This window comes from Carassius gibelio, chromosome A5 (assembly GCF_023724105.1).
Source record: "Carassius gibelio isolate Cgi1373 ecotype wild population from Czech Republic chromosome A5, carGib1.2-hapl.c, whole genome shotgun sequence".
Taxonomy (NCBI): Eukaryota; Metazoa; Chordata; class Actinopteri; order Cypriniformes; family Cyprinidae; genus Carassius; species Carassius gibelio.
The window spans coordinates 13,395,889-13,410,413 of record NC_068375.1 but is presented as its reverse complement, the minus strand read 5'-3'; the positions used below and the strand labels follow the sequence as shown (position 1 = coordinate 13,410,413).

The window sequence follows — 14,525 nt, the reverse complement described above, 5'->3', positions numbered from 1 at the left end:
TTATAGAAATGTGATAGTGTGTTATGTGTATGTCAGGCTAATGACATGAGTCTTTAATCTAGATTTAAACTGACAGAGTGTTTCTGCCTCCCGAACAACACTAGGTAGATTGTTCTAGAGTCTGGGGCTAAACAGGTAAAAAGATCTGGTGCTCGCAGTTGATTTTGATATTCTAGCCATTATCAAATGGCCAGAGTTTTGAGATTGCAACAGATGTGTTATAATGTCATATGAGCTTGCTCTAGTATTCAGGGCTTTATAGGTTATTAGCAAGGCATTAAAATGTATACAATGTTCAATTTGGGAGCTAGTGCAGAGTTGACAGAACTGGGCTAATATGTTCATTCTTCCTGGTTCTAGTAAGAACCCCAGCTGCGGAACTTTGGACTAACTATAGGTTGTTTATTAAGCGTGCAGAGCAACTACCCAATAAATCATTACAATAATCTAACCTCGAGGTCATGAAGGTGTGAATAAACATTCCTGCATTTGTCATTGAGAGCACAGGTCGTAATTTATATGTTTTTAAGATGGAACATTTTTACAAATGTTTTACAAATGCTAAAAACATGGTTTTCAAAGGAAACACAGCTATCAAATAGCACACCTAGGCTCCTAACTGATGACAAGGAATTGAAATAGCAGCAATCTAGTGTTAGACAATGTTCTAAGTTATAACATGCAGAGGTTTTTGGTCCAATAATTATCACCTCTGTTTTTTCAGAATTTAGCAGTAGGAAATTACTAATTATCCAGTCGTTGTTAGAACTTTGCATTCCGTTAGTTTTGGGAATTGGTTAAGTCTAAATCGCTGGGTTATATTTTTAGCAATAGCCAAAAAATCATTCCATGGGTCAAAATGATACATTTTTCTTTTATGCCAAAAATCATTAGGATATTGAGTAAAGATCATGTTCCATGAATATATTTTTTAAATTTCCTACCTTAAATATATCAAAACTTAGTTTTTGATTAGTAATATGTATTGCTAAGAACTTTATTTGGACAATTTTAAAGGTGATTTTCTCAGTATTTTATCGATTCAGATTCCAGATTCCTTTCAAACCATGCATCAATGGAAAGCTTATTTATTCAGCTTTCATTCGGAAAAACGGGTACTTAAGACTGGTTTTGTGGTCCAAGGTCACATATAGAGCTGAGTTTAATTAAAGCAAACACCATTTTTCCTGATGATATCTCCCAAGTAGTGTTGTTTTTAGCAGCCTGTTTTAATTTCAAAGTTTTAAAGTTTTAGTCACATTCATACTCTTTTTAGTCTAGTCAAGTTCTAGCCAACTAAAAGTCTGAACATTTTTAGTCTTATTTTAGTCAGAATTATCCATGACTCTTTTCATCTAAATTTAGTCATTGTATTTTAGTCTCTTTTTAGTAATGCAATTCTATTTAACCCAGTCAATATAGTATAATACCTAGCAGTATAGAAGAAACCAACATTTCCCTTTAGCCAAAACCATTTTAAAAAAGATTATCTTATTATATTATTGTTACCTTATAGGCTCAAGGACACTTCCATTCCATACACACATACATTTATTTTACCAGCCAAACATGTTAGAAGAACACACATTGGTCCCTTTCTCTGTGTCAGACTTAACTTTGTTGTCTTCTATTACAGTGTCTGATATCGTATTTGTAAGTTCACACTTTATCATCTCTTTAATGTTATTTTTAGTAATCTCCAGCTGGTGAGGTCGAACATTAGTACAGACATGAATAACGATCTTACTGAATTTACATTTAGTATTAGCCAGCCATTTTAAATTAAAAATATATATATATATAAAATGTGAAAGATGTCAGGCACTCTGGCTCCCGGTAAATATTGAACTATGGTGGCTGGTGTCTCTATTTTCACGTTCCATACAATCGAATCTCCAATGACTTTAGGGCACTTTCATCAGGTTTCTCAGTGGGTGCGTCACTGAGTGGGAAGAACCTGTTTAATGCTTTGATCGGAACGGAAAAGCCACCTCATAGTCACCCAGTCGCCCTGCTGTGGGGGCTCTGCAACCGGAACTGAACAATATACAAGACTTGCTAAGCTAGTCACATCCAAAGGCCCTAGCTCACATTCTTACTAAACTCGATAAAGGTTGGATGCATCTCTAGAGCTGAAATCTTCTCTGTCAAACGAACTATTTCCCTGAATTTATCACATATGAATCCCTCACCTCTGACAGAGAAGGCTACACTATACTTGTGGCAATATTTAAGCAGTTTAAACAAAAGAGAGTGATAGAAAGATTCCAACAGAAAAAGAAAGCTATACGAAGCTACAATCACAAACCACTCAGCAGCATTGCAGCATGTGTGAGCTCCATCCTTAAAATGTCTGTATTTAGGAAATCAAGCAGCTCTTCAACTGAAAGACTGACCCAAGGACCATTAAACCACTCAGATTTTGCAGTCACTAGTTATTTTGGCTGTTCTGATGTGGACATTAGGCTTGTTTGTTCCTGTGGCCTGATAAGCAGATTTTCCTCTTAATTAGTATTCCAGTGAATCACTCGTCAAGGTCTGTTTTTCTTTATTGCTCTGGTGAGAAGCCCAAAAATAAGTTGGGCATGCCAAGGACAACCTTTCCATTTAGATGAATGCTGCTTTCCATTTATTTTCTGGAACTAAAATTATTTGCAGTATCTGACTAAACATGCATTTTTCATATATTTGTTTGAAGCTCAGATGCAATTGTTATCTTCAATACACCACACAATACTGTCATAAATAAATAAGTGAGAGAGAGAGAGAGAGAGAGAGAGCTCATGCTTTCCAGGAAAAAAATAAGTTTTTGTTACACTGTATGGCTTAAAAGAAATAAACTGAAAAGAGAATGCAAAATCACCATAATAACCAGAAAATAGTCTGAAATAGCCCATTCTTGACTTCAATCATCCTGCCGCTGAAAATAAAAGACAAAAACATGAAATTTAAATGGAAGAATTTGTTCACAAACAATCTTTTTAAAGAAAAGAACAGAACCATGAAAAAATAAGCTCAAGTCAACTACTAAACAGCTATTTTCTAGAAGCAATTTTTCCAGTGATATAGTATTCATGCAATGAAAAACTCCACTGGAATGAGGTATAGAAGGCATAGACTGACAGTTAAAAGTCTGATTCGTGAATATGTTCAAAACAGTGGCCCACACACACACAAGGCCAACCTTTAAAGTGGGGGTGAAATGCTATTTCATGCATACTGAGTTGTTTATACTGTTAAAGAGTTGGATTCCCATGCTAAACATGGACAAAGTTTCAAAAATTAAGTTGTATGTTTGAAGGAGTATTTCTGTTCCAAAAATACTCCTTCCGGTTTGTCACAAGTTTCGGAAAGTTTTTTTCGAGTATGGCTCTGTGTGACGTTAGATGGAGCGGAATGTCCTTATATGGGTTCTGAGGGGACTTCTGCCAGAAGAGCGCGCGCTCCCGTATAGCAGAGCACTGAAAGCACAACAGACTTCACTGATCAGAGCAAGAGCGTCGCGAAATGTCACAAAAGGAGTGTGTTTTTGGTTGCCAGGGCAAGACAACCCTGCACAGATTACCTAAAGAGAAACAGCATTAAGGGACCAGTGGATGGAGTTTATTTTTACAGAGCATCAATGGAGTTGTGCAAGTGTTTTTGTTTGTTCCCTGCATTTCGAAGATGCTTGTTTTACAAACAAGGCCCAGTTTGACGACGGATTTGCGTATCGTTTATTTCTTAAGGATAATGCAGTCCCAACGAAAAAAGGTCACGATCGTGTGTTGGAACTCCAGGCGGTGACTAAAACTGCTTCAAATATCTCTGTGTTGTTAACTTAGCTATCGGCGCGTAAGCACATCAAGTAAACAACATGTGATGTTGTCATCAAACTGCACGAGTAAAACTGCTTCAAATATCTCTGTGTTGTTAACTTAGCTATCGGCGCGTAAGCACATCAAGTAAACAACATGCGATGTTGTCATCAAACTGCACTTTCCACATGTACAGCTTAAAAAAATAATAATAATAAAAAGACGACAAAGTGGAACTTAGTCATTTTCCAAAACCGCTAAGCAAATATATATACAGTTTCAGTACATACCACATAGAGACGCTGTTGTTGCTGCTGCTCTTGTTAAATTTCAGCCTCTGGATCTGATTCTGGATCATAAAAATATGCTGAATCTGACTGTTAGCCATGGTTTGTTTTGGTTGGTTTTGTCCTCAAGCTTCCAAACGCTCTCAAAGCAAAAGCCTACTGGCGCTCGTGATTCTTTAGCTCCGCCCACACGTCACGCCTACAGACGCTCGTGTTTTTCCGGGAAAAATCGGTACAGACTATCTTTCTCTTATGAATATAATAAAACTAAAGACTTTTTGGAGTTATGAAGGATGCAGTACTACTCTATAGGTACTCAAGATTAACAGGAGATTGAGTGAAAACGAGCATTTCACCCCCCCTTTAAAGAGTGAAGGTCTCTGCTTCAAACAGATTCTACGCCACTAGCCAAAGTCACTTATAACAGAGTGCATTCTTCTCTCATCTGGGGGGCCCAGAGAGTAAACAATGCACACAAATGTTCTTAAAAAAAAAAAAAAGTCCAAAAGTTGCTTCTAATATTTTATTTGTTACCAAGGTGTTGTACAGATATTAATAAGTGTTTTTAGCGCATTGCTAATGTTTTAGCAACTTGCTAGGTTTTTCTCACGATGTTACAGGTGGCTGTTAGTGGCAATACTTTATTAGAACCACATTATAGAATTCATTTGACATGTAAAATGTCAATGATTTGTTGTTGTCAATAAGGTAAGAATATGATAGCTAACTTGAATGTTCACATCCTGTCAAAACCAAGGGAAACTTGTGCGCAGGGCTATTTCTGTACTCTGCAGAACGTTTCCTTTCACTAAAAGCTATTTTAGAGGCCTTGGAGAGAAAGGTTATGCAAGGCAATTTGATTATAGCTACAGTGAGAGTAAGTGTGAGAAGAGGACAGATGAAGAGAGAACTGACATAAAGAGTCATTCAAAAGTCAATGAAGGCTGACTTGAGTTATAGTTACTGTCAGACCCACTACTTCTAGATACTTCTTAGACACTCATTGGCTTATTTTTTCATGTCATGTCTGGTAAGGACATGCAGACCATTAATATTTATTCATGTTTTTGAAAGAAGATTCTTAAGCTCTTCAATTTCAAAGAACAATTTTCTATTTTATTTATTACTTCAGACATCTGTGTCAAATTATTCTTCAGAAATCATTTGAATATGCTGATCTGGTGCTAAATTATTAATAAATTACTTAAAAGGTTATTACAGAAATTGCAATTGGTTCTAGTTGCATTAGCAGCCAGTGAGATTGCTGCTCAGCATTCTAATGATTGGCTGGTGCTTGCAGTTGCAGCGCACTTCAGAAGACCTCCACCTCCACCTTCCCCAGCTCCACCTGTATATATCTTCTACTAGGTTTTATGAATGCTATAAATGGGGGTTATTTCAAATATGTTCTATGTGCAGCAGCAGTATTTCTGTACTTCACAGTAGCATGACTGTGGATTTTGTGTATTGGCATCTATCCCGCCAAGACCAAACACATTATCATTGTCATGTATACCCCCATGCTAAACTTTCTGAGAGTTGTCATGACAGAAATAAACTAATAAATATTAGCCAGCAAAATAGTAAGAAATGTTTCTCAGGCAGCAAATCAGTATATTTCTTTAATAAGTTTTTCTAAATTAAGTCTAAATTATTCCAAAATTTGATAGTATATTTGTTTATATGGTAGTATCTGTATGTAGTGTGGGGAACAAGATGAAGAACTGTTGCAAGCATCATTCGAACCAGAATTACCCACATGAGAACCAAAGCTCAACATGTTACCTCTGACAAACCGGCTGTGGTCGTGAAATGAGGCTCGGGTTGCTGACCAACTTAACAGGCTCTCGATCATGTTTAGGCTTTTGTTAATGCTAACAAGCTGAGCCACACATCCAAAAAATCGTTACTAAACGTCTCTCTGAGACACAGTGAACTAAATAATGTTAATGAATGGTGTCATTTCGTTTTTTATTCCATTACGGATGGCCTGTGTTCTGTGACTAGTCATGACCACGACACAGGGAGTACAATGAGTGATGCTCTCTACCATTTTGTGTCATGATAATGGATAACCCTGCCATGTCCTTGCCCCTCAGGCATAACACACATGAGTTGCAAGCCCAGACACACAATGACTCACCAGCACCAATCTCAAAAACACCACCTCACAGGAACCCTAGAGTTTGGTCATAATACACAAGTGAGTCCTACTACAGCTTTGTTGAATTAAAGTCAGTTCATGCAGTTTTTCAATCTTCCTCACCAGTTTTGCTGTCTTGTTTTCAGAGTAAAAAATTAAATTTGCCAGAGAAAGAGTCAGAACATATTGAAGAGAATATGGCTGTGACACATTCGTTCCCTAGTCCACTATGTTGTGAATCACTGTTTCATGAACATGAGTTTGGGACACTGAAGACAAATCATAAATAAATAAACAAATCAAATTGAATTGTAATGTTCTTCTAATTTCTACATTTGGCCTGCGTGTTTCCCTTTAATGCACATTATGAACATTCATTACACACAAAATTAAAAATAAAGATTTATTTATATTCATTTACACATTTGCACTTATCTTCTGGCCACAAAGCATCATTACCAGCAAGTGAATATAGTGGACAAAAGATAAATGATTTAAACTGTGCTTTCTGGCTATTTGTTCTGAGTTTTTGGTGACATAATTTTCCTCCATTATTTTAGTGTGTTGAGGGCGTTTGTGGTTAATCACAGTCACATGACAGTTGAGTTTTAAGTCTACTTTTATGACTTATTTATGATTACTTGTCACAACTTTCTTGAAACACTTGTCTTAAAATCTCTACTTTGTTGACACTGAGAAATGCCTTGTTGCCTCTGGATATTGATTTCCCATTTCACAACAGCAAGTGAATAAAAGCCGTAAATGCTCTGTAGGAAATACTCTCTCTTACCTTGAGGTTTCGCGGTGAGAACCTCCTTAGTGATTGACACCTTCCCAATGACATCATCTTGACTGTAAACAGAACAGTTGTTCAGACTGCAGGTATCCATCGAGCAGACATAAGTAGTACTAAGATTTATATGAATCACATTGACACTGCTGTTAAATTCAATAAAGTTAATCACATAAGTAGTTGAAAGTGTGAGATTTCAGAAAAAAAATCACTTCATCTTCAACCGGACTACACAGACTAGTAAGTAGGTTCAGACCTGAGAGAGTCCTCATCCAGCACACAAAAAGACACTGTATGAAAGTAGGGAGGAAGATGGACAGTGTATTCTTCACCCCAAAAAGGAGACAATGTCTTCCATATTGTTGCTGTCCTAAGAGACAAATTAAAAAACAAAAAACAAAAAACTCATAACTCTGTACACAATGTGGGAGAAGTTCAATATCATCCTGGAGTGCCTATAAATGACCATTTTTATTATGTAATATTTTTGAACATTAAACATTTTGCTTGTTTTATTTGTATAAAACAACTACTAATTTGTTGAGTCTGAAAAAGAATAAATATTAAAATGTTTTTTTGTGTGTGTGTGTTGTTGAAATGAAGCTGAAATAAAATATAAATATATAAACTTAAACTTACAAAATAAGTGAAAATAAGAAATACTAACTAACTAAAATAAAAGAAGTACTAAAATCACCAAAACTGAAAAATAAAAGACTAACTAAAACTAAAAAACTAACATATAATTCTAATTTAAAAAAAAAAAAAAAAAAATATATATATATATATATATATATATATATATATATATATATATATATATATATATATATAAAATATATGAAAATATAAAAATAAAAGCTAGTTAAAAGAACTATAATTGTCACGATCATTAGATGGAGTGCCCATGAACTTCAGTAGAGGGCACTCCACTCAGGACCATTCCACCCATCAACCACCAGATGTCACTTGGACACTAGCACTTCTCATACTGTTGCACCACACCCGAACTACATTCCCCATAAGTCACTGCATCACAATCCTGCCACACCTGCACCTCATTCATTAGCCAATTTCCTTGCCACACCTGCACCTCATTTACACACACATAAAAGCAGCATACTCACTCTCATTCACTGCAAAGTCTTGTTTAGCCTTTCTAACATTTCCGAGCATTTCTCACTGTGTTTGTCATTCCCGTGTTTGATCTTTGGACTGATTACTCTGACTCTGATTCTCTGCTGCCTGCCCCAATCTCTGCTTGTTTTTTGGTTTCGATTCTGGTTATCCCTGACACACCTGACGCCATTCCTGATTTCTACCTGTTTGACCATTCTTTAATAAAGCGCTGCATTTGGATCCGAACGTCTCTGGCTCATCATTACAATAATAGTATATAATCAATAGTAATAATAAAACACTGAAACACATTAACTTTAATAAATCGGATGGTTGACACAGAACACTGCTTAGGTTTATATATAAAAAAAGTATTTTAAAACTCCAAATGAATGGAGAATGTCTGGAGAATAGGTATAAAGATAATTATTTCGATTTAAACAGTAGCAAAACCAGGCAGCAGTTTTTCTTTAACCACAGTGATAGACAAGACAAGACTTATTTACAGCTGTAATGATCCTGTGGAAACAAACATGAGACTACTATCCTTACTTAACATTTATTTACCTTCAGATTTGGTATTCCGGGGAAAGAATGTGAACTATGGACCCCAAAAAATCAATATGGCTCAGGAAACACTCACATAACATTTACTGATTATATCAGATTGTTAAACGTTTCAGTTCAGAGGGGAAATAAGATCTTTTCATAGGCACTGGAAATAGAGTGAGTCACAAAAGAGACGGTGGAGTGAACAACATCTATAACAATATAATAAACTTAAGTACAATTTAAGATGCCAGAGTTTTCAATGCTCTAATTGTGGTAGCAGTTATATCAAGGTTTTCATGCATATAAGATGGATTTTCATTTCGTCTACATTCTACCTCCTACTCTTAATTCCATTTGGAGCACCAGGAATCAATATGCCCACACTGTCGGTCACGGCATATATATTTTGTGTTTTAACCTCCACCTCAGACTCCTCAAATTGTAGGTTTGTTTAGTGTGACCTTCACATAGCTGCCAAATGTGGAGGTACAAAAGAACACACAGCACTCTTTGGAACAGGAGATATTTCAATATTTCAATGTGGCACAAATGCAATTAGTTCTGCTTCACAGAAAATTTCATTTTTATCCTGTCCATTTTGTGATAATTGACTTATTATGTGCTGTATAGCAATGTGGAACGATATTACATCATCAAACACTGGGGCACAAATAAAATGTAAGGGGCAAAAATCATACCTACCGAATTATTGCCTCATTATCAATTTTCACGATGCAGTATGGATCACTGCTTCCAGATCTGCAAGTGAAATAAACAATAAAGTTACTGCATACCGGCAAAAATCTCTGAGCAATAGTTATCAATCTCGTGGTCACCCATGACTGGTTTATGCAATCAAAAATTTATGTAAAGAAAATTATTCTTTCTTTATGGAATAAAAATTACCATCAGCATCGTAAATCCTGTAAAGCTTTATATATTTTCATTATTATACTATGACGACTTCTGCTTCTGAAAACACAGAAATGTGAAAGATTCCATTGCTCTAATATTGATAAAAGATTATTCCAAACTACTTGCAGATTGTTTTTTGACTTCATCCGGCACAAACCAATTAAGCAAATTCCACTGGGATGAATGGGAAAAGCTAACACATAGCCTTCTATAGGAACTACACACTTCAACTTTAAATTACATCTTCCAGTTCTTTGTCAAATGAATAATACCTTTTTGTGTCTATTGGGCATCTACCATATTTTAACTGTCGCTATGCCTGTTTCAACATGACTTTAAGTATTAGATTGATACTTCTTGATTTTATGTTGAAAATGCCCCGAATTTTGTTAACACTTGAAGATTTCATATATAATATTTTTAATACATTCATTATGTCTTGTAATACACCCTTATAATGCATTCTATGATTTCATTAACAATTGTAACCACAGTTCTAATATATTATAATACTTTGTTACATCTTGAGAAAATAAATGAATAGATAAAAGACACATGACAAAAACCCAATTTCGAATTAACAAGGAATCTTTTTAATACATTTTAACTTTGGATACAATTTCTGAAAATGTATTCATTTCTGAAGATATATAATGTATTATAATGCATTACAATGCTCTTAATGAATAACTTTAGAATGCATTATACATAAAGGCTTCAAGTAAAGTGTTACTGAAATACTCATCCATCTTAAAAACCATGAAATCAGTCTTCATGTGTTCAAGGATTTTTCAATAATCAACATATCATGCAATTAATTTTACTAAAATTTTTATTTGATTGAAAGTCCTGTAACTTTTTACACACACTTATTTGGTATCTCTGGAAGCGCAAATTTTATTTAATTTTTTTAATGGTTTAAGTGGGTTCTTTGTCGCTTGATAGAGACCAGGTCCACCTGACAGCAGAAGCTCTTTAACACACTAAAATCTCATCTGTCTGCTGGATTCATTTGTTATTTTCTGATTCTGGTTCAGACTATCATCTCATAGAGGATGACACAACTATGTCAGCTGTAACTGATTAACACTGATCCTCATTCTAAACACTAATCTAACAGCCAATGGATAGATGAGAAACTACAAGATTTAGATGCTTTTGCTCTCAAACTTCAACAAAAGCTTAAGGCTGCACAATTAATTAAAATACAGCTCTGTGTATTAAATGCCGCTCCATCTGAAAGCACGTGATGGAGATTAACTACTAATCACAGAACCGGCTTTACTGTTGAGATGCGCACGACAATCGCATGGATTTATCATGCAGTCCTGTTTCCGACATAATAAAAACTTGGTTTAGTGTTTGAAAATGAAGACATTAGGACATAAATATTATTGTACCATAAACTTGTACTGTAGAATTTTTGTTACATTTCTTTTCTTAAATACTTTAAAAATAAAATACGTTATTTTTTCTTCATTTTAGTTAAATATTCATTAAATAATATTAAATGGTAATTTTTTTTATTTTTTTTAATCATTTTATTTAGCAATAACAAATTATTATTATTACAGTTTCAAAACTGCGTGGGGACACGAAGGTTGAGGATCCAAGTGCAATAGTTTAGAGGCATAATCCACAACCTTTGTTAAAACAGGCATGAGATTAAACACAATAAGTAATCCAAACAATGAGAGTTCAGGGCGTATAAAAACACCAGGCTTATATAGGCACAGGTAATGAGCAACAGGTGAGAACAATCAGGTATGATGATTCCGGCAATGGGTTATAAGAAATGGAGTCAAGGATAGAGTGGCAATGGTTTGGGATGGAGTCCCCTCTCATGAATATCTAAGGGCACTTGTTTTATATTCATGTTGATATGTAATTACAAATTTTTTTGCCAAACTGATCAGCCCTACAAACAAGCCCTGAAATATGGAGCTTTTTATCTCATTTTACATTTATTAACAAAATCAGAATTCAAATCAGACTGTGGACATAATTTAAAATTTTAAATGGTCCCATACTTGACCGCCAAAGTGAATTGGTATCATAAGATGGTTGCCAGGGTGTTGGTATTCAGTTCGGTTGCTAGGTTGTTGATAAGGCAATTTAAGGTATCAAATAATGTCAGGATAAGTTACTTTCAGGGTAAAATGTTTAGAAAAAAATTACAACATTAACAGTTTGTCTTGTCCAGTACCCGATTGCTTCTCTATTTAAAAAGTCCCAATCAAGGAATATTTATCTTAGAAATACCCACCCAGCTAAACAGTTCTGCAAATTTGATATTAATCATACAAGGGAAGTGAAATCAGTAACTCAGGAAGAGAAGGGCAGCGAATCATATTCCTCGCACTGACATGAACACAGTGCTGAAATGTTAATGTGGATGACCTCCCTAACCAATAAAATAATTTCTTCACAGAACATGGGAGAGCTATCCTTTTCACAAATGAACATTAAAACATTTTCATCTGGGCTGCCGTTGAAAAATCAAAACTATGTGAATTTCATGCCAGACAAAGAAAACACTGAGCTGAGCACTGAATGAATTTGTGTTAATCACAATGGAATGCTGACAATTCCAGAAAGGGAACTAATTAACCCGCTTATTTCATTTTTCCCTGCATATTAAATCTTTAAAAATAGTATTTTGGTGTGAGATTTAAAAAGAAAAAAACTGAATATAATTGATTGAATCTGGTGTTATGTATGATATACTAATGAATACTATCTGATAGTATTATTAAGAGAAATGCACTATGTTTCTGTTATGTATTTCCCTACAGGGAGCATCTGTCCCAAAAGTGTACCAATCACACACTGTTTTTTTTTTTTTTTTTTTTTTTTACTTTCATCAATTGTTCCGTTATATATTATTTCCAATGCCTCTATCTGCCTCTAGTTATAATACTTATATAAGAAATGCACATCATATAATTTTGACTTATCACTTGTGGGTGCACTTTCACTGATTTGTGTTTCAAATACAGGCAAGTCTATAGGACATATATTTGTTCATGTTTATGTATGTGGTTAAAATGCCAGAACTGTATTTTTGGTTTCATCTTTTAATCCATTGTATTTAAAAAAAGTAAAGTAGCATGATAATAATTTTACAGGTTTTTATTGTATTTATTTATTTTAACTGGGATGTACTCTAATAGGCTACTGTATATATGATCTTTCAAATCCCACATATTGGTTTCAGTTTCTTTATCATCATACTAAACTTCCCACATATTTCATGTTATAATTATCACATCAAGTCATCAGCACTTACATGTCCTTGATTGGCAGGTTCTTTCCTTCCACAATCCTGATGAATAGTGTGCTTCGTTTAGCCATGCTGGCATTCAGAGAATACATCACGCGCTGACACTTCTTATTCCTTCAATAACACCCGATCGGTCCAGCGGTCGTCCACACAGTCCACGCGTTTAGACTCGGGTGAGTTTGAGATCTCTGTGGGTTGTTTGTAGGAGGAGTGACTGACTGAATCACACACTTGAAGGGAAATGGTATTAACAGACGCGACGCGACAAAACTAAAACACTCACGTTAGAATCAACACAGCTGATCATAAACTGTTAAGACTTGGAGACGATTATAGACAACTTTGTTGAGTTTTCTACATTTGTCTCGTAGCGTCAAGTGGAGGCGAGGTGTGGCGTGACGCGACGCGACGAGTGAAATTAATTCTCCGTTCGAGGGGAAAATGAATCCTTTCTTACCGTCGAGATTACCAAAAGCTAACATAGCTGAGATAAACAAACAACGGTGTTGATAGACTACTCAATAGTAAACAGACACACAAAAAAACTAATAGTCACACTCTTTACTCCAGTAAATATTTTTTTAAAAGTAAATGTTTGCATCGATTGTATCTTGAAGGGGTTGGCTGAACGCACGTTCTCACATGAGACTATGTGGGGTAAATTGTCACAAAAGAACCAGTCCTTTAGGATTTTACGCTAAATTTAAACAGTATAATAATAAAGGTTGCAGGTACGTTTGACAGCTACCCTAATAAAAATGTGACGACATGCACATGACATTTTACACTTCTTTTGAGTTAAAATATAGGCTGCCTACCTTCATTTTGCCCATTGTCTGAATGTATGTCAGTGTGGTTTAACTTTTGTTTACTTGGTTAGCCAAAGATGTGATGATAACCTATTGGAGAAGGGGAAAAAAATGCCCCAATTTAATATGGTTTTGAAATAGGTGTTTGAAACCAACATGTGAAACCAACATGTAAAACCACTAGTGAAAACATATTGTGACATTTAGATTTTTTTTTTTCTGATTTCTACATAAAGGTTCGCTGGCGGAAAAGGGTATTTTAGATCATTAAAATATTCTTCACACAATGAAAAAAAAAAATGGTTGTTTCAAGGACTGTTCTCTGAAAGGTTCTTTGGGGAACCCAAAATGGTTATTTTGGCATCACTGTGAAAACCCTCTTTTTGAACCTTTTAAAGGTTTATTTGAGGACATCCATTATTATTATTATTATTATTATTATTATTATTATTATGGGGCATGAGTCTTAGTGAAATACTGATGTGCTTTTTTTTCTTCTAATGTTTCAGTATACATATTATTTAGTGTGAAAAAAGAAGTAGAAAAAAATATTGCATTCAAAATGCTGATTCTGAACATCAGAGAGCTTTAAGTGTTATAAGGCGGTGTACTTCCTTTTTTCACAGAGGAATTATGCTCAGCACGGGTTTTTATGACTGATAACCTCATGATCTGACCAAACATCCCCAGTCTGCTTTCATAATAGAAAGAGATTCCATTTTAACCGAAGTGACTCACACAAGAAAATATCTCCCTAACCTCACCAGTAGCTGTTTTGGAAGGCAGACAGAATAAACGAGGTGAAAAACTGAATGTCTTGATTATGG

At 35.0% G+C, this 14,525-nt stretch overlaps 1 protein-coding gene across 2 annotated transcripts in view; it reads right to left on the bottom strand.

Moving 5' to 3' along the window:
* The window catches only part of LOC127995271 (ras GTPase-activating protein 4), a 39,622-nt gene extending 26,275 nt beyond the window's left edge, over positions 1-13,347 (bottom strand). Inside the window, exons 1-5 of one of the 2 annotated variants that reach the window (XM_052591864.1) lie at positions 13,173-13,347; positions 12,896-13,077; positions 9,394-9,450; positions 7,277-7,390; positions 7,018-7,079 (exon numbers count right to left, since the gene is read on the bottom strand). In XM_052591864.1, the coding sequence (XP_052447824.1) occupies positions 7,018-7,079; positions 7,277-7,390; positions 9,394-9,450; positions 12,896-12,981 (319 nt within the window). In that variant the 5' untranslated portion in view covers positions 12,982-13,077; positions 13,173-13,347. Of the gene's footprint in view, positions 1-7,017; positions 7,080-7,276; positions 7,391-9,393; positions 9,451-12,895 lie in introns of both variants that reach the window. The other variant, XM_052591865.1, reaches the window with a different exon arrangement.
* Between the last annotated feature and the right edge of the window lie 1,178 nt (positions 13,348-14,525).